Here is a 25404-nt window from a genome sequence, read left to right on the forward strand (position 1 = left end):
ATGGGATGCTTCAGGATCTCGAGAGAAGGGGCTGGGGGCAGGGTTTTTTTGTCAGCTTGAGCGGCTTCGAGTTCTGCACTTCTTCTGACTAAAAGTTTATTAGTATGGCTCCTTACTTAAGGGGAACTCCTCTTTCTAGTATCACAAGCAACTGGAGTATATTTTAGCATGGTTATATGCTTTTGTTGATTTTATGCAACACAGTAGTACCATAATAGACAATTTAGTAGCCAACTGATCCTGTGCATGACTGGTAAGTTCTGTTAAGGGGCATGAGAAATGAGGTGCTCCTTGCACGTAAATCTTACTGGATAGACAGTACGTTCAGTGCTAGCTGCAGAGCAGCCACTGGGCAGAAACAAACTTGAGGTATGAGTTTCTTATTAATATTGATTAGATAGCTGAACTGTAGCAAATTGAAATGCATTTTGCAAGTCGTATGCATGTTTTGAGGTGGCGGGTATTGCAACCTGAGAGTTCAGCAGATACCTCCTAGGTCGTGGTGAACTATCCTAATGAAAAATGGATTTTTTTTTTATCTCAACTTTGGGAGGTAGGCTGTTAGCTTATATAAAGAAATAAGGCTTGGTAGTTATTACTATAAGCATTAATGAAGAAAGAGGTGCTTCATCGGGGTGAATTAGCATGGAAGCTATTCAAGCTTGCTTAGGAATTATTTTTCAATAAGACGGAGTGATTTCAATTTTGCCTTGCCCTGCCCTGCCTACGTTAGATCTGCCCAAACTTGCTTTGGAGGTTGAGTCTTGCGTAGCGAGGCTCAGGAGGAGCAAATAACCCTGAGGAGGAAACACTGGAGGAGGAAGGAGAATCTGGTGTACTAGCAGGACTTACTACTTTGCTTAGTCTCTTCTCTGTCAACTGAATTGCAGAAATATTCAACAGAGGTGTCGCTCGTTGCTGTGTGTCGCAGTACAAAACCACGGACTTTGTAAGTTGGTGTTCAGTACCTAAAGATTAAATGCAGTTTTTTCCAGGACTTTTAAGCGTAGGAAGCAGTCTGTGTCCTGCGTTCATCAAAGGCATGGATTGTCTTGGGTTCTGAACAAACTGACGTCATGCTGATAGCAGGGCAAAACATCTTGGATGCTGTCAGGTCGTGCAATCTTTGTTGTTGATATGGTGGAGCATCGTGAAGGGAAACTGTTTGAATTGTGCTGAGCTGCTTTTGCCCTGTCAGGCTTTTAGTAGGTTACTAAGCAGTCTTGCAGTAACTGACAAGAAACTGAAATGTTTTCACAGCAAAATGAAATTGCCAGGATTGAAAAATAATTTGCAGGTAGCCGGAGCTCTTTGGTATCTGTTGTTTCTTCAGCCACAGCAGACTGTTGGATATCTAAATTTCCTAAACTGTCTCCTTTATACAATTATGTGCAGGCATCTGTTATTTCAAGTAGGGTGCATGGTAGTCATAAACCGGGCAATTGGATAATTATGGGCACCTTTTTGTTCGTGAGAAACTGATAAGGTAACTTGACAAACAGCGTTCTGGAATCAGTACCAGCCGAAGCCGCCGCCACGCGCTCTGCTCTAACGCTGCCTTCTGTGGCGTGTTACCAAATACGTAACTGTGGCTAATTGCTTCTAAAGCTCTTGTCCCGAACGCTGGCCTGGAGTGAATGTTGCGTAGCCTGGGAAGGTCAGAGAAGGCAACTGTTGTCTCTTCATAATGATGGTAAAGGGAAGAGGCTTTTGGAGAGAAGCAGTGTGTGTCGTGTAGGTGTGTTAGTGGTACAACAGTTTCTCGTTTCAAGGCAGGCTGTGCTAATGATACCAGTATCTGAAGAGAGCGATAGCGTGCGCATCTTGCTCAGCTAGGTCTTTTGGGTTTTCTTTACTGTGTTGCAAGTTTTCTTTAGCGCCCCTCTGAAGCCTGCCGAAGCATTGTGTGTACTAAACTACCCGCTTTACATCTCTAGTCTTCTCAAACGTCTGCCAGAAACTTCAGGTGCAGACAGAAGTGTTTGCACGGTTGCTTGCTGTACTTGTGTGACTTCAGAATAATTCATTTTTAAAAACCGGTAAATGCGAGTGAATGAGGCATTCCTCTTCATAGGGGTGTATTTCAGTAGCAATCAAATTAGTTCAGTGTTTATGGAGCATTATAAAGACAGGGAAGCTGCTGATCCCTTTCCCTTGTACATAGGGTAAAAACTGCTGTCGTGCAGTTGACTTCCTGCAGACCTGCGGGAAAATCCTGTGGATTTTCATCGTTCTTGACAAAGCAGTGGTATTTATTAACCTGCTGCTGTTCAGTTCCAAATCTGTTCTCCTCTTGCTTTTGTTATTTCTGGTGTTCCGCAGCAGAGACAGATAAGATGGACACATGGGTAGCGGCCAATTGATAGGATATTATCAAGTCAGTCATGGGACCAGTACATTGAGAAGTGCAGATGCAGGTGAGGGTAGTCTTCGGAGCCTTGTTTTGTTTTGGGCCTGAAGTTCGTGGAGGTAATTAGTTTAAAAGAAAAAAAACGCACAGCAGTGTGCAACTTCTCACAGTCACTCAGTGTTTCGGTGTCTCTGTTGAGTGGCTGTGCTGCGGTATCATGAGGAGATGCCCAAATCGTTTGTCTGTTAGGTGGTAACTTCACTTTCTGAGTATGTGCGAGGTCCATATTGTCTTTTTTTTTTTTTTCCCCTTTTCAGGTGGCATCACAAATGGTACAGTATTGTTTTGCAGTAGTCTGACCTTTTCTGCTGTTTTGTTGCTCTTTCTGTTTGCTGGACAGGTGGATTATATGCATGCGTATTAGGGCTCTGGACTGTGTGGGAGCCTTACTGGCTTTCTGAGTATTAACTGATTTTTTTTTTTTTTTTTGATTGTCCGTAGCTCCAGAAAAGGTTACCCGCAATTTAACTCCTATTTTAATAATCATAACTTACCAGAAAAAGTGTATTGTTTCCAGGCCACCTTTGTCTCTTCTACTGGCTGGGCTTTTGGAGTTCGCTCCCACCTGTGGGCCAGGGGAGAAAGAACAGTCTTTCCCCAGAGGCTGAGAGCTGTCAGAGTGCTTAGCCCATCCCTGATGCTGAAAACATCTTCTCTAGTAAAAAACAAAAAAGACACTAAGTGAAACAGTGAGAGAAATAACTTTACTCGTAAGCGTATGAGACGCCTCAGAAGCCGTTTAATTGGCTTGTCTACTGTTAAATGTGTTCATAGCAAGTGACGCAAAAATAGAAGCTTGTTTTGAAATTTGGCAAGGCGGAGGCATAGGAACGCAGGTGAAGTCAACAGGCTGTTCATAGGAGGCACCCCACGTGCGTCCCCTATTGCTTCCCAAAACCTGCTTTCAAGCAGGAGAACCACTTGGACTAACTTTCTGTCCAGAAAAGTGGAGCCTGTGGGTGGACACCTTAAAATGGAAAACGTCAACTGAAACTGTTAAGGTTTGATAAACTATGAGTAATTCTTAAGTACAGCCGTACAGCGGAAAGCATCTGAAAAGACAGAAGGTAGTTCTGCCGATCTCATGTATGTATATTTTTATGGATGGAACTTCTTTTTCCTGGCTGCTATCAACAGCTCATAGCCGAATAATGAGTTACTACTGTGTTTGCAGGCAGTATCAAGTTTAACGCTTTGGGTTTTTTTTTTGTGAGCCCTAAAATTCTGGAACTAAAAATAAATTTGTTGTAAGAAGTCGTTATTTGTTTCTCAAAGAACTTGGCAGTAATGTCAGTGTTTCTTTTTCTAATCATTTCTCTGAGACTGTCCTAGTTAAAAACATCTAAATTATTGTGTCCTTGAAGTTCCTTGCTTAATCTCCTCTTTGGATGCCTGAGCTGTAACCACTGGTTAGGGTTGCTGGGGTTTTTTGTTTGGGTTTTTTGAGGTTTTGTGGTTTGTTTTTTTTTTTTTGTTTGGTTGGGTTTTTTTGAGAGCTTTATATAGATGGTTGTCTGTATTTGCTAGGAATGGCTTTTAAACCATCAGGTGTAATAAGAATGCAATTTTTTATGCATAAAGGCTTGTGACAGCATCTCTTTTTGTCTCTGCTAGGGTTTTGGTCGTGAGGTTAAAAGTATAGATGGAAGACCTTAATTACACACGCAAGGAGCTGTGATGGTTGTCAGTGCACCTGGTTATCAGGCTTTCTCCACACACTGGAAGAAAATCCAACAAATGTAAAACCTGTGCCTAATTAGGGAGCTAATCTGTATTCTTCAGAGAGGATCATCTCCTGCTGTGCTGAGCAGTGAACCACAGATCTTGAAGACACTAAAAGGGGAGAGCATTAGGCCAGTGCATGGTACATTATTTGTAGTTTCTCGAGCGTGGACTAAATGGTCTTGTGAAGCAAGGCTCCTCTAGAGTCGCTGCAGGTTGTGGGAAGTGAGTTTTTCATTTCACTGTAGCATTGGCTTTGAAGGGTTCATCGCCAGGTCCCTTGACAGCGCTGACATATATCCATTACCAATATATCTGACAGATAGCTGTTACAGATTATATCTGGATCAAACACTTTTTCTTCCCAAATTAGCTAGTATGGCTGTTAGTTCTGGTGGGGAAGAAGACTTAAAGCAGTTAATCATTAATTCCATGGAAACATAATCTGATCTGCATGATTCTACCCTTCAGCATTAATGCCGTTGATATTTTTTTCTTCCAGACAGTTAATTTTTTTAGATGGATTAGCTCCTTGAACTTATTTTGAGTGGTGTGGTACTCTTTGTTTATCTAATTGTTAACTGGTAACTAAGATGTTTTCTAATTATGAAGTTAGAGCTGATGTTACATTGAGGCATAAGGGTAGTTTGTGCAGATTTTTGTCCCTGATGTGCTATGAAAGCCTACAGTTGTTTCAGTTTTTCTCTCTTTAAAACAACATTTTTGGATCGTGGCCCAAAGAAATATTCTTCTGAATTGAAATATTTGAGGAATTTTTTCTGAATGAATTCTACTGTTGAGCAGAGTCTCCAGACTTATTTCCAGCTTCTGCTTTATCTGGGTATTGATACTCCTTGATTTTATTTTATTTTTTTAATTAGTAATATTATTATTATTATTTAAAACTTTTTAGCAGAAAAGACCAATGTTGGGAGCTTGGTGCTTCTTATGCATAGGTGAGAGAGGGCATTTGTTTTGACAGGCCAGAGATAACTACACCCGAGTACTTGGATAGCGCTGCGTTATGCGGGCATGCTTTAGGACAAAGGAGTAAGCGCAGAAATCTTTTTGCCTGTCTACCAGACCGTGAGCCGGAACGGGACTCCTCTTCGTTTCCCTGAGCGTGTGTCACCGAAGCTGTAGTAATGGCCACATCTCTCCCAGTAACGGCCAGTTTCTTACCTTGTGTATCGGAGGTGCGGTGCAGGAGTTTTGTAGCGCCGTACTGTATTACTGTTTCAGTTCATGAGTGTGAGTTGAAAATGTCATTCGCTGCTATGCAAGTGTCCCTGATGTGCTGACATAACGAGGGGTTAATGAAATTGTCAATTAGGAAACCTTGCATGAAAAAAGAGTGACTCAGTCATTAAGTGGTGGGCTGTGGATTTGAGAGAACATATTAATATGCTAACATGGAAGGGGCACAGCAGTATTTACTGCTAGGTGTATGTTTATGACCTGCTTATCACTTCATCGGGGCTGACAGAGCTTGTTCCCTAACTTGAAATTCACCTGTTTCATTTTCTTTCTTTCAGTGAGTACTGTGTAACCCACTCGCTGCCCAAGATGGTGAAGCTAGATATACACACGCTGGCTCATCACCTCAAGCAGGAGCGACTGTATGTAAACTCAGAGAAGCAACTTATTCAAAGGCTCAATGCAGATGTACTGAAGACAGCTGAAAAGCTGTACCGCACAGCGTGGATTTCCAAGCAGCAGAGGATCAACTTGGACAGACTGATCATAACAAGGTGACTTGGGGGGGTGGTCCTGGGGAGAACAAGCTCCTAAACTTCTGTGAATTGCAGTAAATCCATCAGATTTTTCACACTTAGTATCCGGAGTCCTTTGCTGTACTAATCATAAAAATAGTAAGGTTTTAAAACAAATCTCCACTAGGGAATGTGACTCACTTGAAACTTACTTGTTGGCTGTTCAAGCTATCTTTTTTTAATATATGTGTTTGTTTTGCTTCTGTTCATAGTTTATGGGAACAAACTCTCCTTATTCCTGAATTTGCAAATCATTTGTATTAACTACACGGAAAGACTTTTTTTTTCCTTGGTGGTGGTCTTGTTAATAGATTGACCATGTGGCATCTTTTATGAAGTTTGTTTGCCTAAGAGTTACTTAAACTGTTTCAATGCTTTTCTTTAAAGTGCTGAAGCTTCTCCTGCTGAATGTTGCCAGCATGCTAAAATCTTGGAGGACACGCAGTTTGTGGATGGATATAAGCAGTTGGGATTTCAGGAGACTGCTTACGGAGAATTCCTAAACAGATTGAGAGAGAACCCTAGGCTTATTGCATCCTGTCTGGTTGCCGGAGAGAAGCTCAACCAGGACAACACTCAGAGCGTCATTCACACAGTCTTTACCTCCATTTATGGCAATTGCATCATGCAGGAGGATGAGAGCTACCTCCTCCAGGTCCTCCGTTACTTGATTGAATTTGAACTCAAGGAGAGTGACAACCCTAGGCGGCTGTTGAGACGAGGCACCTGTGCCTTCAGCATCTTGTTCAAACTTTTCTCTGAAGGACTCTTTTCTGCAAAACTTTTTCTTACTGCAACTTTACACGAGCCAATCATGCAGCTTCTGGTTGAAGATGAAGACCACCTGGAAACTGATCCAAACAAGTTAATTGAGAGATTCTCCCCAGTACAACAGGAAAAGTTATTTGGGGAGAAAGGCACAGAAAAGTTCAGGCAAAGAGTCCAAGAGATGGTTGACTCCAATGAGGCCAAGCTGGTGACCTTGGTGAACAAATTCATTGGCTATCTCAAACAAAATACTTACTGTTTTCCTCACAGCTTGAGATGGATTGTGTCACAAATGTACAAAACGCTTTCATGTGTAGACAGGCTGGAGGTTGGGGAGGTCAGAGCAATGTGCACAGATCTTCTTCTAGCGTGTTTCATCTGTCCTGCAATTGTTAACCCAGAACAGTACGGGATAATTTCTGATGCTCCTATAAATGAGGTGGCAAGATTTAATCTGATGCAGGTATGATTCACTTCAAAGTAGTCTTAAAAAAAAAAAAAAGTATGAGAAATGTTCTTGGCCTTTTTTCTCCACTAGAAGTGATGTTACTAAAGGTAAAGGTACTGTCCGTCCTATCTGTCAGAAGAGTGCTAACAAAATGTTTGTGTTATCATTGCTGAAAAGGCATGCTCTAAAGTTTATCTGTTTGCTTAAACTGACTTAAAAAAATTGATAGCATGCATTCCTTTATCTCTTAGAAGAGTTGCAAATGTACTTTATAAGAGCTATTGTAAGGGGTGGAAGCTAAAGTGTAAAAGTGACTACAAGATGAATTCTGGAATGTGTGTAAACGAATGTTGTGCTGTTCTTGCTAACGTTAAATGTTATGCCAGGTGTTGCACAAAATAATGAAATATTTTGCTGAAAAAACCTTCTTGTCTGGCAGTAATGACCACTGGCTATGCTGGGTAGCTATCTACTGCTTTATTAGACCTTAGAGTATTCTCCAGCCCTCATGACAAATTTTTGTCTTTGTGCAAATACTTGGGTAATTTAATGATAGTATACGTAGAGGTGTAGTCTGAGGGTATTAAGCAACACTCGTCTGACTGAGGATATTCCCCACACAAGTGGTAAACCCTACTTTTTAATGTTGTCTATAAACTGGACAGCGAGTGATTTTCACAATATAATCATTCTGGTGAGTTTTACTGACTACCCTGTTACTGACAGGGCCTTGCCAGTGTTTTTCTAAAATACATTAGCAATCCTCTCCTCTGTCGCTGCTTGCATGTTGTAGCAGAGCTTGCAGTTGGCAACTCTTTACAATTGAGAGTTGTTTTGCAACTGGAGATTAATAAGGAATATATGCTCTGAAACAAGGGTTAGCCCTCCTGGCTTTTTTCTTTCCCCTCCAACATATTCTTAGTAAAATATATGCAGCATTTTAAAATGTCTAGGTTTAAGATGACCTAGATTCAACTCTCAATTCTGACGTGTTGTAAAAACAAGACATGCTTTGTTCCTGGGAAAGGGGGAAATATGGATGCTCATAGCATACTGTGTGTGCAGATTTTCGTGTTAAATGCAATGACTGCTTTTTTCTAAAGCTTCTTGCATTTTTTCTGCCCTGAAAGCGAGCACAAGACTGTCCACTCAATCAGAAGTATTTCTCAGAGTATTAAATGAAAAAAAATTTAGGGTGGAGCAGTTTTCTTAACTGTATTTTTTATAATTGGGTCCATCCTGATGTTGTCTTGAAATGCTTACTCTTCGTGCTTCTTTTTCACTTCAGGTTGGGAGGCTTCTGCAGCAATTGGCAATGACAGGTTCTGAAGAGGGAGATCCACGTATGAAAAGCAACCTTGCTAAATTTGACAAAGTAAGAATCCAGACTAAAAAAAGCTACGACTCGTGTGTATACTTCATCCTTCTGAAGTCTCTTTTTTTCAGGCGTTGCAAAGGACTTACTAAGCGTTTAACTTCCAAGCTACATATAGTGAAAAGCAGATTAAATCCTGCACAAAGCTGGGAACAAAATCTTGAGTACTAGAATTAAGGGTCAGGGATTCTTGCTTCTACTCTGACATAATACTTCTTAAAAGACAATACAAAAAAGAAATAAAAGCAAGTTACCTTTTAAATTGAAAAGCTGAATTACCGTCTGTAGTTTTTCTACTGAACCTAATGATCTGCAGATAACTGCTGTATGAAGTCTGGTTTAACACCAAGTAATTTGTTAGTGCAAGTAACTTCTGTTCCTTTTTTGTGTAGTTTTGCTTTTTTTGTTCAGCTTTTCCTTTGTTAGTATGAATCATCCATAGCAATACTGAAATTAGCTTCATCAGAAGAACAGTGAAACTAATGATCTTTGGTGTACTGTCATGTGTTTAAAAAACTGTTGATTTGCTTGTGTAACTTCCAGGGTTTTTGCTAGTGATAATTGTCACATAGTCATCATACAAAGTTACACATTTATTATACAAGTAACAGTCAATCAGATTAGAAAGTGACGTTGTGTGTTGCTTCCTTGTTTCACTTCTAGTCTGTGCTCAGCAGATTCTTCAGGAAGGGGCAGTTTAATTGCCATTAAAAAGTTTAATTTTTTAAAAAAATTGTGAGACGACACTTAAGTAAGTAACGCTTTTGAATGCAGAAAAGGAGTGAAGGAAATGCTAAAACCAACTGCATGCTTTTTTGCTTGGTCCTCAGTGATTTTAATGATACGTGGTATTTTATCCTAAGATTTTAAAAGTAGGAAGCAAAACTTACGTCGTTATGTAAACTACCTAACTCTCATCGTAACTTACATACTTCCAAACTCTAGCAAATGGTCTCTCACTTAAAAACGATTTCTTCTCTTTGCAGAGCTGCGTGGCTGCTTTCCTGGATGTAGTTATTGATGGGCGTGCAGTTGAAACCCCTCCAATGTCTTCTGTTAACCTTCTGGAGGGGCTGAGTAGAACAGTGGTTTACATGACATACAGCCAGCTAACTATTCTGGTAATGTCTTCAGTTCTTAAAAAGAAGTAATATAAACTTGCCCCCATGTGTTTACAGGTAGAATAAGCAAGGCTGATAATTTACGCTGCAATTCTTACCAACATTAATTCTAAATTTTTAGGTTGCCTTTATGCGGAATGTAATGTCAAGCGATCAACTTAAGGAAGATCGGATGGCTTTGGAAAACTTGCTGGCAAACTTACCCCAGAACAAACCAGGGAAAAGCAGCAGCCTTGAAATGACTCCGTATAATACCCCACAGCTTTCTCCTGCAACTACTCCAGCTAACAAAAAAAATCGATTACCAATAGGTAAGGAGAGCAAGCAGACTTCTTGCATGATTTCTGATACCTTGATATATTTTCTGTGCCGTTTTTTCAGTCATCTCTTGGGGTTACTCTTCGACTACACCTTCAGTTCCTACTTTTTCTGTGTAGATGGTGAAGAATTTTCTTTTGCATAGAAAGCCAGGTAACTTCCTTACTTTCTGATGCAAGTATGGTGAGCTTCATCACCCTGGATTGAACTTGAGAGAAACGCTGGAGTGGTTGGTAGTCACGCTAGTGCAATGATAACAAAGGGCAAGTTTGAAGATGGAAAGCAGATCTGAGAGGGAAGATCGCTTAGGGAAATGGTAAGACGGAAGCGATGACGTTTAATTAGTGGGATAGGACAAGTTTAAAATTTTTGTGTCTCAGAAGAGAGCAAATGTGGAGGAGGATGAAAAAGCAAGAGCAGAACTTTTTGAGTATGTGCTGAGAAGAGAAGTTTTCTTCTTTCTCCATTATTTGCCCAGTCTAATTCCGTTCTATATTGTAATGCGATTTTATGTTTGTTGGGGTTTTGTCCTCTTTTTGAATAGGATTTCTGAGTCTTGAACTTGTCCATTTCTATAATATTTTCTCTTAAAGTAGGAGGTGCGGTGCTCTTCTTCGGTGTATATTTACATGAATATGACCACATGGGATATTTTTGTTTGTTTGAGAGATTTGCTGTTAGTGTGTAACAGGATGAAAATATGTAGAGCCTGATAAGTGGCAAAAAATCCCACAAAACCAACCCCAAAACAAACCTATCCCATGTTGTTTTAACTCCGCTTCTGAATGGTTCTGGTCTTATGCCTATAAAGTAGTGGCACAACAGCATTTTTTTATGGTATAAAATAGTTTTTGCTCAAATTTTTTATTTCTTTTGTTTCATTTTAATGCTTTCGAAATCCAGGACAGCAATTGGCAGCCATTACTGCCTGGGATACTTCTGCTACCAATCTTTCAGCTCATATAACTCTAGTAACCCCTTTTGGTGGGTAATGCCCTCTTTCCATTCTTCTCTGTGAAACTTTTACTTCTAACACATGAGTTAAGCATGCCTGTGGCTTACTTTGGCAATCAGTTGCTTTTCAGATTTCTTCATTGATTTCTATATGAAACCCATTTTGTATGTACATGTAGTTGTTAAAAACACCTTGCGTGCCTTTGTGTGTCCAGTGAAAATTTGGCTGTGACTTTCACACGCTTGCCTTGTTTTCCCTGGACCAAATAAAGAAATAACTGGTGTCATGCTGCCATACTTAAAAATCTTAATTCCATGTGTGCATTTTTCCTTCCGCGGTGCCAAACATGGGAATATGAAGCTACTTGAAAGGACTAATAGAGAGTCACAAAATAATGAAAGTAAACCACCTGATGTTGAATTGCGTGTCTGGGTTTGGGACACCTGTTAGAATAAGATTTCCCTGCTTTTTAGGAGAAGAAACTTCTACAGAAATAAATTAAACAGAGTTATAAACCACAGGAATCTAGACCTTTTTTTGTTGGTATCAAACTTCTTCATTTTCTCAATTAATTTATTAGGAGTCTTTCTGTGATTGGAATACACTGAATTTGTGTGGGCAAACAGGACATAGTATACCTTGTTTCTCTAAACTTTTATGTTGAAAGTTTGCTTTTTCACAGTTCGGTACTCAAATTTAAACACTAGTTCCATCTCTCAAAGTCTAATATGACTTTTCATTTTGTAACTGTATTTGGTATGCGTATTATTAGTTCAAAACATTCCCATTCTGTATTTCCATTGTATTGTCTTTTTTTCCTCCTTAACCAAGGAAAAGCTTTCTAATGTTGATATTTCAAAATGTTTTCTTAGCAACTCGTAGCAGAAGTAGATCAAACATTCTGATGGATCAGCACGGAGATCACGAAGGATCCTCCCAGGAGACTATCCCAGAAGTTCAGCCGGAAGAAGTGCTGGTGATTTCTTTGGGGACAGGTCCACAGATTACTCCAGGAATGATGTCAGAAAATGAGGTATGCGAAAACTGTCATGTCTCAGATAATTTGAAAAGTACAGTCTCTGTGTTCTCTAGTAGCAGAACAACGAAGTTGTGACACTAACTTTGGATAATAAATCCAGAATGGGAATTAAAATCTTGAACTTGGGGGTTGTAGCTTTCAAATTTCCCTTCATTAGATTTTTTTTTTTTCCATCACCTAATGTATCAGCAAGGTGTGAAAAGCAGTATATTAACACAGGAAAAATGAACCTTGCAGATTTATGAAGAGACTTTGTCATCTAGCATGCTTAAGAACAAACTAGGGCTATTGCTTTGCGCCTGAAGAAACTGATTCAGTTGTCTCTCTGCATGCTCTGTCCCTTGGATCAAGCGGCACAGGTGAATGACAGAACTGAACACTGATCCCGACCGTTCTCGGCAGCTCAGACTTGAAACGCACAGGCCCAGCTTCTTGTGAGGGCGGAGCTGTGGTCGAGTTGCCATGAATGCCTTCAGACTATGTTGCTTAGGGTAAGGCTGGTTTTACAGCCTTTTCTTTCACCAGCTGTAGCAGAGCTGCTGCTTTCATCTTTGCTGTCTTGCCTGATAGTTCGGATTATCTCCTTTTGCAGCCTCGTGACGATCAGTTTCTGTATTATATTCATCTGCTGGGGCGATGAGGGGAGCTGGTGTCTCCGTTATTATCAGGACTTGCCTTATGTTCGCATCTTGGTTACCTTACAGTCTCTACAGGCTCTGACTTTGGAGATAGCTGTCTTTTTTCAAGCAGAATGTTAGAAATTTGATTGCGCCATTAACATCTAGGGAAAAAATGCCAAAAATATGTGCAATGTTCTGTTTACTGCTTAATTATCAGAAAAATAGATTATTTTAAGGAAGTCTTGTTTCTTTCCCCCCTCTCTCCAGGTCTTAAATATGCAGCTTGCAGATGGCGGACAAGGAGAGGTCCCCGTTGATGAAAACAAACTCCATGGTAAACCTGATAAAACCTTGCGCTTTTCCCTCTGCAGTGATAATCTGGAAGGAATATCTGAAGGTGAAGGGCTCCTTAAGTCTTGAAGAAGTTTTGTAGTTCCCCCCCCCCCTTTTTTTTTTTCCCCTCTTAACTATAAAAGGAACTTCTGTTAAATACAGCATGTCATCTGTGCCATTCGGAAGACTGTGCTTGTTATTTTACCCTGAGAGCCTGTCTTTTCTCTTAACCATTCAAAGGAAAAGGTCTGGAGCTAAATTTTGACCTGCAAAGGCATAACTGAGTCTGAGAACTAGGAAGAAAAAAAACTTGTGTCTTTAGAAAGAGAAAACAAAGGGATTTTTTGTTTTTTAAACTTAAGCACAGTACTAATTATTAAGATAATCTAACTTAGCTCTAAACTTAGACTTCTCAGACTTATTTTTCGTCATTTTTTAATAACCTATTGCATATCTCAGAATGGTTTCCGGACTCTGGACAACTTCTTTATATGAACCTCAGACACAACAAAGCACAGGTTTATTTGTGGTATTGAAGAGGTTTGTACAGATCACTCAGCATGCATTATTTTGTGTAACCCATAATTTAGTTTTTGCTCTCTCTCTCCTCAAAATAAGAAAACAAATTCATGGGCAAGTGAACAAATTAATGGCAAAGCCTTCATTGACTTTTTAGTTACAGTTAAGTACAGTAATGGTGAGATACCAGCTGTTTCTGGTAATGGATTTGTGGATTATTGTAATTAGTATGGTACTCTAAACATGAGAAGCACAAATCACAGTGCAGGTTAAGTATCTATAGAATAGGGATCAAGAGTAGAGCAAATGTACATTTAGTTCATCAGCTCAGTGTTTTATATTGGAACTGCTACTTCATTTCTTTTCATCTTTCCAGTTAATTTTGTCCTGGATTGTTAATGCTGTGTATTTAGGAACTGTTATTCCAATTAGATTTACAGTAAAATCTGTTTTCACAGGTCCTTCAAATCGCTCCAACTCTGTGTCATCTTTGGATTTAGAAGGGGAGTCTGTGTCAGAGCTTGGTGCGGGCCCCTCTGGGAGCAATGGGGTTGAAGCTCTGCAGCTGTTAGAGCACGAACAAGGCAAGTGCAGATTCCCTAATACAAGTGCCTGAGGTGCTGTAGGTGGTAAAGCCAAAGTTCTGTGGAAAAAGGTTGAAAAATTGGCTAGTTCAGGAAAAAATAAGTGTTTTCCTTGTGCAATCACTTTTGCGTTTATTTATGGGTTTGTTTGTTTGTTTTTCTCCTAGAAATATTTCTTGTAGTCCATTGCTAGGAAAAGGAAATTGCATGGGATTTTGAGGCTTAAGTCCTTTATAGGAAACTGCTTGTGAAGTTTTGCTTGATACCAAGTTTTTCCCTTCAAGGAGTAGGGTGATCTGGATTGGAGTAGTCTTAAAGCATCTAGATAGTTTCCTGTTTAATATATATTCATCAAATGCTAGAACAGGTTGCCCAAAGAGGTTGTGGTGTCTCAACCGTGGAGATATTCAAAACATGACTGGACATGACCGTGACCAACCTGCTGTAACTGACCCTGCTTTGAGCAGGGGGGGTGGACTTGAATGATCTCTGGAGGCCTCAGCTTTTCTGCGATAAGTTCTTCTTACAGGAATTGTATCAGTTTCTTGATGGTGTGCTAAATTTTATTCATTTTGTCTGTCAGTTTGGTTGATAGGTCACCATGTGTAGTTCTAAGATTTTTCTTCTTATGTCTCAAATGTGCTTAAAAACTGTTTTCAGCTAGCATCCCTTGAATACTATAGCAGTGCTTTACAGGCCTTACTTTAAAACACTGCCTTACCTGACAGAATTAGGGGGTTGTTTTGTTTGTTTGTTTGTTTTTCCCTATTTTCAATCAGAAGTAATTGGAGAAGCCTTTTAAAAAAAAAAATGGGAACTTTTTATTTTTACATAGCCACAACTCAGGATAATCTTGATGACAAGCTCCGTAAATTTGAAATCCGTGATATGATGGGGTTGACTGATGACAGAGATATATCAGAAACTGTGAGCGAAACTTGGAGTACGGATGTCTTGGGAAGTGACTTCGATCCAAATATTGATGACGACCGTTTGCAAGAAATAGCAGGTAACTTGGTGGTGCACCTGGTATGTTAATATGCTTTGTGCTTGCTCTAAAATAGTGAGGCTGCAGAGCTCTCCTCCTCCCTTTCTGAGCAGGTGTGTTTTCATTGATTAAACAGGAGCTTTTCTGTAGGAGAATTTTGTGTGCGTGACCTGTATTGTGTTTGGTTGCTCATTTCTGTCATTTCAACATTGTCTTTCATGATTACTTTATTAAGGACACTTAAAACGTGTTCTTATTTTTCTCTCTTATTAGAGCTGTCTTCAGGAAGCCTGTATCTAGCTATACGCTTCGGCTTTACTTTTGCAGGTGCAGCTGCAGAGAACATGCTAGGCAGCTTGCTGTGTTTACCAGGTTCAGGATCCGTGTTGCTTGATCCCTGCACAGGTTCAACCATATCAGAAACCACAAGTGAGGCCTGGAGTGTGGAAGTATTACCAAGTGATTCAGGTCAGAATCGTGCAGTTTTTCGCTTATTTCTTTAGCGTGAATCAAGACTCTTCCAGAGGCATATAATGCAAAGCAGCAATCTCTTTCTCCAAGAAATTATTGTCCTAGGGTTAAGTTAGTGTTTGTGAATACTTACAGTATTAAAAGAACAAACTGTTCCTAGGCAGAGAGAAGATGGAAAGCATTGTAAGAGAGTTACGTTGCTTAAGAAATCACAGTTTACTTGGGTTAATGAAGACTCGACTGCATACTGTTGTCTCTAAGAAATACAATGCTTAAAAGAGTAAAAACTTCTTAGAATGCCCATGCAGATAGAGCATTGCTGTCTGTGCAGAGTCCTGCCTTCTGTATAGGGAGAAAACTCTTGCAGAAGTGGTTGCGTTAGCTTAGAACTTAATATACGAAATGAACACGTACCCCCATTCCCCCATATTACGGGAGCATGGCATTGAGTAATGATACTTCTTCTCTCTGCTCTCTGTTGTCTCCCTTTTGTAGAGGCCCCAGACTTAAAACAGGAGGAGAGGCTACAAGAACTGGAAAGCTGTTCTGGGCTGGGTAGCACATCTGATGACACAGATGTAAGGGAGGTCAGCTCTCGACCCAGTACACCAGGCCTCAGCGTTGTATCAGGTGTGTTTAATTGCCTCTGAAAACACGATGCGGTATTAGAACGTGATCAGCATCTGCTTTGCTGCACTTGCTTTAGTTATACATAACTTCACTCACAAAATAGCTTTTTGCACTCATTCTGGAATTTTCAAAGCAGTAATTCTTTGTTCATCTTACAGAAGAAATAAAAAAGGCAGCAGAGCATGAAATACTCTGTGCTACAATAGCAATGGTGTTGATTGGGAAGAAACTCCTAACTTCCTTGCATTTAGTTTATTATCACAACTTTTTTTTATTTAAGTAAATCAGCATATATCTATTTCAGTTCTTAGTTTTCTGCAAAATACTTAGCAGAGTGAACCATCTTTCTAACGCCCATTGTCAAAGTGTATTCATGCCGATGTTAAAACAGTTGAAGATGCAGAGCAGAAATAAAATGTTATTTTAGGAGTATAGAAATTCGGAATGAAATGTCTCTAGGTGCTACTGTGAGTTAGGACTTGATTATTGCAGTGTTCACCAAACATTTTAACAGCTTCAGGATTTTGCTTCCTTTTTTTCTGAAAGACTATTACAGATTCTTCTTTTGTCATGTGTAAGGTATTAGTGCAACATCTGAAGATATTCCTAATAAGATTGAGGATCTCAGGTCCGAATGTAGCTCTGACTTTGGGGGAAAAGATTCTGTGACAAGTCCTGACATGGATGAAACGGCCCACGGTAAGTAAGTTACTTACCTGGAAATGAGAATCAGAATCTCTGATAACTGAGCTCTCACAACATTGCTTAAAATGACATTTGTAGAATCCTTAAATTTTACAATTTCTCCCAATTTCAAAGTTCTGGTGGCTAAGCTTAACATTTTCTTTATTTGCTAGCACTGTATTTGTTTGACAAAGAGACTCCAGTATTTCACAGTACTAGAGCTTGAGTACTAGATCTAAGATCACCTTTTCTTAATTCGGTTTGATTAAATTGACTGTCCTCTTGTGCTTTGGAATTGGTCCACTCCTCAAGATTTCCCTACTTTTTGTGATGTAATTCTTTGATCATTTCAGCATACTCCAGAGATCTTTCCATATAAGAGTCTCTTTAAAACTACTTTCTAATCTAAGTTTGTAAACTTTTGTTGCTGAGGGCTGTTTTTCCAGTGTCCCTGATGTTGTAGTTCTTGTTACAATGCTAACTTTTTTTTTTTTTTTCTGTATTTCAGGAGCCAGTCAGTTGACATCTCCTCCTTCTCAGACAGATTCTTTGCTTGCACTGTTTGACCCTCTGTCATCAAATGAGGGTGAGTTGTAAAGAATAAGCTTTTTTTAAAAAAATAGGTATTATCGATGCTTCTGTGTTAATATCAGCTAATTTGGAAGAATCTTAAAAGAAATGTGTGTGGCTTCTTTTATGCTTATGACCTCAGGTGTATCAGCTGTAGTAAGGCCTAAAGTACACTATGCAAGACCCTCTCACCCGCCACCAGATCCACCAATCTTGGAAGGAGCTATGGGAGGTAATGAGGCCCGATTACCAAACTTTGGGTCTCACAGTTTAATTCCAACTGATTTAGAAGCGTTCAAGCAGAGGCATTCTTATCCAGAGAGGCTAGTCCGCAGTAGGAGTTCAGATATAGTATCATCCGTTCGGAGACCTATGAGTGATCCTGGCTGGAACAGACGTCCTGGTAATGAGGAGAGGGAGCTTCCTATGCCGACCACCAACACTGGAGCGGCTGTTCTGGTGGCTGCATCTCAGTCATCGTCTTCGTCTCCCAGTAAAGACTCCTCTAGGGGAGAGGTAAGGCTTCTATTTATCATTTTATTTTTTACTGGCATGCCCACATTAATTATGCATCTAATGCCAGAAAGCTGGTATTAAATATGTTTAGCATTATATTTAGAATTACAGTGCGCTTCTGTTACCTTTTAAATGTTGGCCAATAATGTTTTACAAGCTAAAGCTACAGGTGTTCAGAGTGGCTTAAATGAATCTGGCTTCTCTTAAATTTACTGGATGAGCTTTACTTGATTTGGTGGGACTTCAGAAATAGACTTGTTGTAGTGTTTAAAATGCTGCAGCATCCTGAAAAGTAATTTTCTTTAAAAAAGAAATAAGTGAAATCTAAGTTTCTTCCTGTCTTTGGTTTTGCATTTATAGGCTGCCCTCTTCAGGAGGGATATTTCTAACTTAATCTGCTATGGCTTTCTGTGCTCTGCTGTAGTTCTGTTTTTACAGTCAACGCAGCATAACCTGATGTCGAGGAGAAATTTTGTCTTTACATTTGATATGGTAGATGCTCAAATGTAGACTCTGCCCTTCTACAGATTGAAGAACGAAAAGACAGTGATGATGAGAAGTCTGACAGAAACAAGCCCTGGTGGAGGAAACGTTTTGTGTCTGCCATGCCCAAAGGTAGGATCATGTCCATCTGGTTTTGGTACTTCAGTAAGAGCGCACGCTGCCTTTATTATATCTTCAGTCGCTTTAACGTAAAGTTTTTACAGTTCCACTTTGAAAAGCTGACCAGAGTGATGTAGATTTGTTACAGAGTAATAGTTGTTCTGTTTAATTTTGAGAAATGAAGGATTCTTATTTACAGAATTCCAAGTGTTGCAGTAAAGAGAGAATTACTGAAATACAAAGTATGCAGTACCTTTAAAGAGGTGCGTAAGCTGAAGTGAATTTGATTAGACATCGTGTTATCTTAATCATTTGGTAACCTTGGAATCCTTATGTGAGGCCAGTCATGTCATAGTGGTATGGTATTAACTTCACTGCAGCTTCACTGAGAACTAGCCTTAAATCTTTACGGATGGTAGCGTGCTAGTTGAAGGGTCTTGATAACTTAGGATATCTCTTGTAACACAGCATGAACGGAAATTAGACTTTGGCTATTTACAAAGTAAAGCTTGTTCGAGATAATAGTTGACTTTCATGTTATGAATAATGGCAACTGGGGATGGAACGATGTGTGCAAAGTTAAATATTCTTGCCTTGTTTTAAAACAGACTTTCAGTTAGAAAAGAGCCGATGTGATCCTTGCTGTGTGACTTTAGATAACGATATAGTATTTTAATACCACTTTGTTTGCTTTCCCATTTCACAACGTGCTGTCTTTGCATCTTCTCCCTGAACTTACTAGTGGGAAGGAGCTGCCAGAAAAGATTCATGTCATTATGACCAACACTTGAGTTAGGACTATTGGCTAAACTAAAGTATCGATAGATATGTAAATAAAAAGGGGAAGCTACCCGACTCCCTTTCCTGGTAACTGCCTGGAGCGTACTGTACCTGGAAGGCAAAACTGTTCTGCCTGGCTCATGGTAGCGTGTCTGTTAAAGGTAGAGCTTACTACGTATGATGACAGTACAGTTCTGCTCCACCTCATAGATAGGCTTATGCTTTTATTGAAGTTTATTTGATGACAAACTTCTGCATTAGCTACTTTCTTAAAGTTTCTTCAATCTGGCCATTATCTCAGAATGGTCTTTGATAAGGTACCTTGCATTTTCAGCTCCTATTCCATTTAGAAAGAAAGAAAAACAAGAAAAAGACAAAGATGACATGGTGCCTGACAGATACGCAACACTTCAAGGTATGTGAATAATATCATCATAGCAATTTTCTCTCATAACGTGCCCTCTAGAGTTCCAGAGTGCCCACCAGGTGTCTATTTACAGAAAGGTATACGCTATTGTAGTTAATGTTCACAAGTGGCTTCCTGAATGAGAAAGTGGATAAAGACTTCTTGCCTTGAAGACTGTTTTTAAGTTGTCTTGCTTCTGTCACTATGTATAGTACTGGATTCTCGAGTCAAGTCTTCGCTGCTTTCCGCCCCCCCCCCATTATGAAGCTCATGTCCTTATCATAGCTGAGCTGTAAGGGTAGCTGCAGACACGTTCCTGTAATAATTACTTAAGTGCTAAATTAAACATGATTTGAACCTGGGTGTTTAGTTTTCTGTTTGCCTAATCATTTCTAGAAGTCTTCAAATATACAAGAACCATTTGTGTATACAGTATGCTAAGGATCTGACTTCATTTTTTCACTTTCATTGTATTTTTTTTTGCTGCTTTTGCTTCAGACTTTATAAATATATTTGAATTGTGGCTACGTGGAACACAAGCAGCTATTTGTTTGATGTGGCTAAAAACAGAGTTCAAATGTCTAGGTCCAAATTTTCATATTTGCTTTTAGTTGGCACAATACAAGGTTAACTCCTGTTGTTTTTAATGGTCTCTTCAGACGATCCCAGCCCAAGGCTCAGTGCACAGGCGCAAGCTGCGGAGGACATTCTGGACAAATACAGGAATGCAATTAAGCGAGCCAGTCCTAGTGAAGGAGCCATCGTGAACTACGACGGAGCAGGTAAGAACCTGGCTTTTATAATCGTCACCAACATAGTTTCTCCTCCTTAAAGATAAAACCACTTCAGTGTTCTAGATGGATGTTAGTACTAACAGCCGAACAATGTGAGCTCTAAACCAAGAACATTTCTCAAATAATCTTTGGAACAGTCCCTCAGAGACTGGGAATTAAATCAGTATTCCCAAGGACAGCTCTTTTGTATTGCCATTGAGGTGGTTGTTTGTTAATAGCACATCTCGTACCAGTTGTTTGGTTTGGGTTTTTTAATGGATACTGAAGGAGTACATTGCCTTCCAGAACGCATGCAATTTCTTCTTAGTGACTTGTAGATTGTATATTTTTAATAAACTTTTTTCACTTATTCGGAACAAGTTCTTTTATTTGCTGTCTCCATTCCCTCCCCCCCCCCCCCCCCGACCTTAGAATAGCAAGAAGAAAATAGAGAATATTAGTCTAGTTTCTTCTTCTGACTCCTCTCTCCAAGCGTAATTTTGGCTTTTTCATTTCCATAGAGACTATTGGGGATGGTGAGAGTATGCATGACTCTCCACGTGATGAAGCTTTGCAAAACATGTCTGCAGATGATCTCCCAGACTCTGCAAGTCAAGTAGCACAGCCGCAAAGTTCTGCTTTCTCCTATAGGTAAATACATTTGCAGGTTTAATCTTACCCACAATGTAGAACTGAAGCCATGTGATCGGTTCCCACAAAAATCTTAATATGGATTAATTGTGAACTTTTACGTGGTTTTAGTTTTAAGCATCTCAAACTGACATATTTCTACTGACGAAGGGGGGATATTGTAACCTGAGAGAACAGAGCAGTTCAGTGTTAGGAAAATTCTTTTGAAATTGGTCTAGGTGCTATATCAAAAGAACTGATGTTCTAAAGTCTTGACAACATTGGTGTATTAAAATTATGTTAAATAACTTTTAGGCAGTATTAAAACAAACAAACCAAAAACCCCGAAAGTAAAGACTGCTTATTGAAGAAGCAGACCTTGTGGCAGCTTTGTTAAGAAAATATTTTTCTTCTTTAAGGGATGCGAAGAAGAAATTGAGATTGGCTCTTTGTTCAGCAGATTCTGTTGCCTTCCCGATGTTGACACATTCAACAAGGAATGGTCTGCCAGATCACACAGACCCTGAAGGTGAATGTTCTTTATGCGTACAGATATTTTGTATTGTATGTGCCTCTTCTTTTCCCCCATCCAACGGCGCGTGTACTGCACCATTAGTGGTAACTTCTGTTTGGCAGATATAGAAGGCATAGGCTGCCCATTGCCCCCCAAAATGTTTTCTTTCTTACTCCGCAAACCAACCTGCCAACTAAATCTAGTCTAATTTTTTTGTAATGAAGCATCTCAGATATAGTGCAGGCAGAGCCCTGAAGCTGTAGAATAGACTCTCAAAATACATGTGCTGTTGGGAATTGCGCTACAGTACTAATAGAGTAACTTGAATGATTTACTGAGTCTTTACGTTGACTTAGTATGTGTGTCTTGTGTTTGTATCCCTCCATTCATTTTAGGTTTATTTGCAGATAGTTGAATTTGTCACCTTATCTAGTCCTCTTCACATTTCAGAATGGTTCTTAATACTAAATAAGATAGTGATATGAAAACTTATCCCTTGATATCTGGAAAATTCAAAAAGACTTATTAAATTGTTCTTAAAATAACATTTATTGCCTAATATACAGAAGGTTTGGTTTAAACTGTTACTTGTTTCCCATAGAATCATAGAATGGGTTGGGTTGGAAGGGACCTTCAAGATCATCTGGTTCCAGCCCCCCTGCCACAGGCAGGGACACCTTCCCCCAGACCAGGCTGCTCAAAGCCCCGTCCAGCCTGGCCTTGAGCGCTGCCAGGGATGGGGCACCCACAGCTTCTCCGGGCAGCCTGTGCCAGTGCCTCACCACCCTCACAGTGAAGAATTTCTTCCTTGTATCTAACCTAGGATTAGAATCTATAGAATCTATGATTCTATGATCTAAACCTGCCCTCTTTCAGTTTAAAGCCATTCCCCCTTCTCCTGTCACTACAGGCCCTTGTAAAAAGTCCCTCTCCAGCTTTCCTGTAGGCCCCCTTCAGGTACTGGAAGGCTGCTGTAAGGGCTGCCCGGAGCCTTCTCTTCTCCAGGCTGAGCAACCCCAACTCTCTCAGCCTGTCCTTGTAAGAGAGGTGCTCCAGGCCTCTGAGCATCTTCATGGCCTCCTCTGGACTCACTCCAACATATTCAAAACCAGTTTTATTTTCATCGTGCTTACGTTTCTTTTCCTTAACAATTTTCCTCTGTTCTTTGTTAGATAATGAAATTGTGTGCTTCTTGAAAGTTCAGCTAGCTGAAGCTATTAACCTGCAAGACAAGAACTTGATGGCCCAGCTGCAAGAGACAATGCGATGTGTAAGCCGCTTTGATAACAGGACCTGTCGAAAGCTGCTGGCATCTATTGCGGAGGACTATAGGTAGTTTGTTCACTGTCTTATTATTAATGGGTTTCCAAATACATATATTTATTCAGTAGCAGTTTGGAGATCCCTTTTGGTTTAAATTGTACTTTACCAAATCAGGTTTTTACAGCTTTGCCTCCCCACAAAATGGTGGAATTGTTTCACCTGTCTGCGAATGGCTTAAAAAAGCTTGGACCTTAAGTCAGTTCAGATAGTAATGAACTCAGGTTAAATCAATTTGTGGCTAATGTTCAGCTGTACCACACAAGAGGTGCTGTTTGGCATTTCCTTTAGTCTAGCATTCTGGAGTGCTGCAAGGGCAGTGAATTCAGTCAGAGAAATCTGTATAAGATGGAACTTCCTAATTCGAGTGTTACCTTTGTTTTAAAAACAACAGGTTAAAGATTCCCGTTGCACAACAACTTAACAGTTTATAAAGCTATTAGCCTCTATCTTTATTATGAATCTCATGTGGAGCACTCTTTATTTTAGGAAAAGAGCTCCATATATCGCCTATTTAACTCGATGTCGCCAAGGCCTGCAAACGACACAAGCGCACTTGGAAAGGCTGTTGCAAAGAGTTCTGCGAGATAAAGAAGTGGCCAACAGATACTTCACTACTGTATGTGTGAGGTTACTGCTAGAGAGCAAAGAAAAGAAAATAAGGGAGTTTATTCAAGGTAAGATTAATGCAGACTGTGGAATGTTTATATTCCTTTACTCCATATTTAGATGCTGGCTCGGGTTAATGTTTTAAAATACAGCTTCTGATCTGAGGAGCAGATTCCTAAAACAGTTTTCATTTCAGCTGGTGAATTAATGGCTCAAATAGATTACTGTGACTTAACATGTTATGTTGTGGCAGCTAAGCCACGGTAACTGTCTGCATTTTTCATGGGCTAAGAGAATGAAGGTAATTTGACCTCACTTGGCCGGAAAAGTTACGCTAAATCACGTTATCTAACATCTGCCCCATGGAAGAAGCATGAATACTATTAATTATTTTAGATCTACTGATAAATGATAAATTAAGTTGCAGCTTTCAGTCCTCAGTACAGAACCTGTGGTTGTACCTTGGAAGATATGGGCAATAGTAGTAGTATGAATCAAATGAATCAAAGATTCAAAAATATCGTAGCATAAGGGATATCGGCACCAGGAAGATAACTCTCTCCAAACAGAGTCACTCAAAACAAACTATTTCTATGTTCTCTATGCACATACCTGACTTAATGAAGTACGTAAGAAATTTGGAGTCAGTGCTTGCTCCTGGAGCATATAGTGCTGCATATTAAATGTGCCTGAATAGGCTGGAAATAATACGAGAACTTACATCTACTGGGATTAAAGTTCTGGTAATAAGCTTCAGTGACCCAGGGAGGAGTTAAAGCCCTTTCATTGGACAGAAAGGAGACAGCTATTTCTGGATGATCTAAAAGAGAAATTGGCAACTGTGGCGTTTAGGCTGCTGGCAGATGTGAGTGGCAGTTGTCTTCTGGTGCAGAGTGCTATAAATATGAAGCCGATGAATGGCCAGCGATTTGGTCATGCTGCATTAACTTGGCTGCATCACTCATTCTGTATTTTGTAGAGAAATACGAACATTGCAACTATGCATACTTAATAAAGGTAGGAGTAGGAAATGGTACACATGCGTTTTCTTGCTATCTTCCCCTCGCCCCTTTCAGCATCTGACAACTTTGCATGTGCTGGTTCCTACCAGTGAGTGTTCTAGTGATTGTTCTGGGTGTTAGCTCTGTGGGTGGCTGGAAAGGAGGCATAAGAACTGGTACTGCAGAGGAAGTGATTAACACAGTATCAAGTAGAGTTTTTGACCATATGCTTTGCTAAATGTGTTCTATATGCTTTTCCTTTAATTCCTCCATTTATTTCAAGTGTTCCTGCTTGTATTTCCCCTGCTGGGGCATGGGCAAAACAGAGCCTCAGTGCTGCCTGGCAAGAAGTCTGAAGTAGATTCTGGGCTCTTCTCTCCAGAAAAACCTGTCAGGAATAATGTTTTTTACTTAACTGAATGTTCTCTCTCTTTTTACCATTTATCAGATTTCCAGAAACTCACAGCAGCAGATGATAAAACAGCCCAAGTTGAGGATTTTCTCCAGTTCTTATATGGGGCTATGGCTCAGGATGCCATATGGCAGAATGCCAGTGAAGAACAGCTTCAGGATGCACAATTAGCTATAGAACGCAGTGTGATGAATCGTATTTTCAAACTCGCGTTCTACCCTAATCAGGATGGAGATATTTTGCGTGACCAGTAAGTTAATGTGATTTGAAGTACCTGGTTTCTCTTTTGCAGTTGGTGCAGATGGAAGCTCTGCAGTCTTCATGTGACAGACTTGACTGAGTCAGCCATGCCATACAAACTCATGTTTTCTTTCAGAAAATTTTCTCAAAGAACATGGAAGTGCTTTAGCATCATGTGCAAAAGTTTGTGTTTGCAACAAACTGCTAGAACAGAATCAAATTGTAAATGTAATGACTTGGGATACAGACTTTCAGATCTGCAAGTGTGTATGC

General features: G+C 39.9%; 1 protein-coding gene across 9 annotated transcripts in view; it reads left to right on the forward strand.

Annotated features, from left to right (window-relative positions):
- GAPVD1 (GTPase activating protein and VPS9 domains 1) overlaps positions 1-25404 on the forward strand; it is a 51550-nt gene that overhangs the window by 1129 nt on the left and 25017 nt on the right. For 6 of the 9 annotated variants that reach the window (XM_087753356.1, XR_015703780.1, XR_015703781.1 and 3 more), the window contains 22 exons: positions 5668-5883; positions 6292-7135; positions 8409-8495; positions 9482-9616; positions 9738-9927; positions 11762-11922; positions 12816-12945; positions 13859-13984; positions 14820-14993; positions 15300-15440; positions 15939-16073; positions 16653-16772; positions 17266-17343; positions 17470-17843; positions 18371-18458; positions 19561-19641; positions 20292-20414; positions 20927-21056; positions 21455-21564; positions 22722-22881; positions 23359-23546; positions 24928-25141. In XM_087753356.1, coding sequence (XP_087609482.1) covers positions 5699-5883; positions 6292-7135; positions 8409-8495; positions 9482-9616; positions 9738-9927; positions 11762-11922; positions 12816-12945; positions 13859-13984; positions 14820-14993; positions 15300-15440; positions 15939-16073; positions 16653-16772; positions 17266-17343; positions 17470-17843; positions 18371-18458; positions 19561-19641; positions 20292-20414; positions 20927-21056; positions 21455-21564; positions 22722-22881; positions 23359-23546; positions 24928-25141 — 3974 coding nt within the window. In that variant the 5' untranslated portion in view covers positions 5668-5698. Of the gene's footprint in view, positions 1-5667; positions 5884-6291; positions 7136-8408; positions 8496-9481; positions 9617-9737; positions 9928-10837; positions 10919-11761; positions 11923-12815; positions 12946-13858; positions 13985-14819; positions 14994-15299; positions 15441-15938; positions 16074-16652; positions 16773-17265; positions 17344-17469; positions 17844-18370; positions 18459-19560; positions 19642-20291; positions 20415-20926; positions 21057-21454; positions 21565-22721; positions 22882-23358; positions 23547-24927; positions 25142-25404 lie in introns of those variants that run through there. The other 3 variants (XM_087753357.1, XM_087753354.1, XM_009477031.2) reach the window with 3 other exon arrangements.

Source organism: Nipponia nippon, unplaced genomic scaffold, assembly GCF_047370975.1.
Source record: "Nipponia nippon isolate SJK-2023a ecotype South Korea unplaced genomic scaffold, ASM4737097v1 scaffold_16, whole genome shotgun sequence".
NCBI classification, from domain to species: Eukaryota; Metazoa; Chordata; class Aves; order Pelecaniformes; family Threskiornithidae; genus Nipponia; species Nipponia nippon.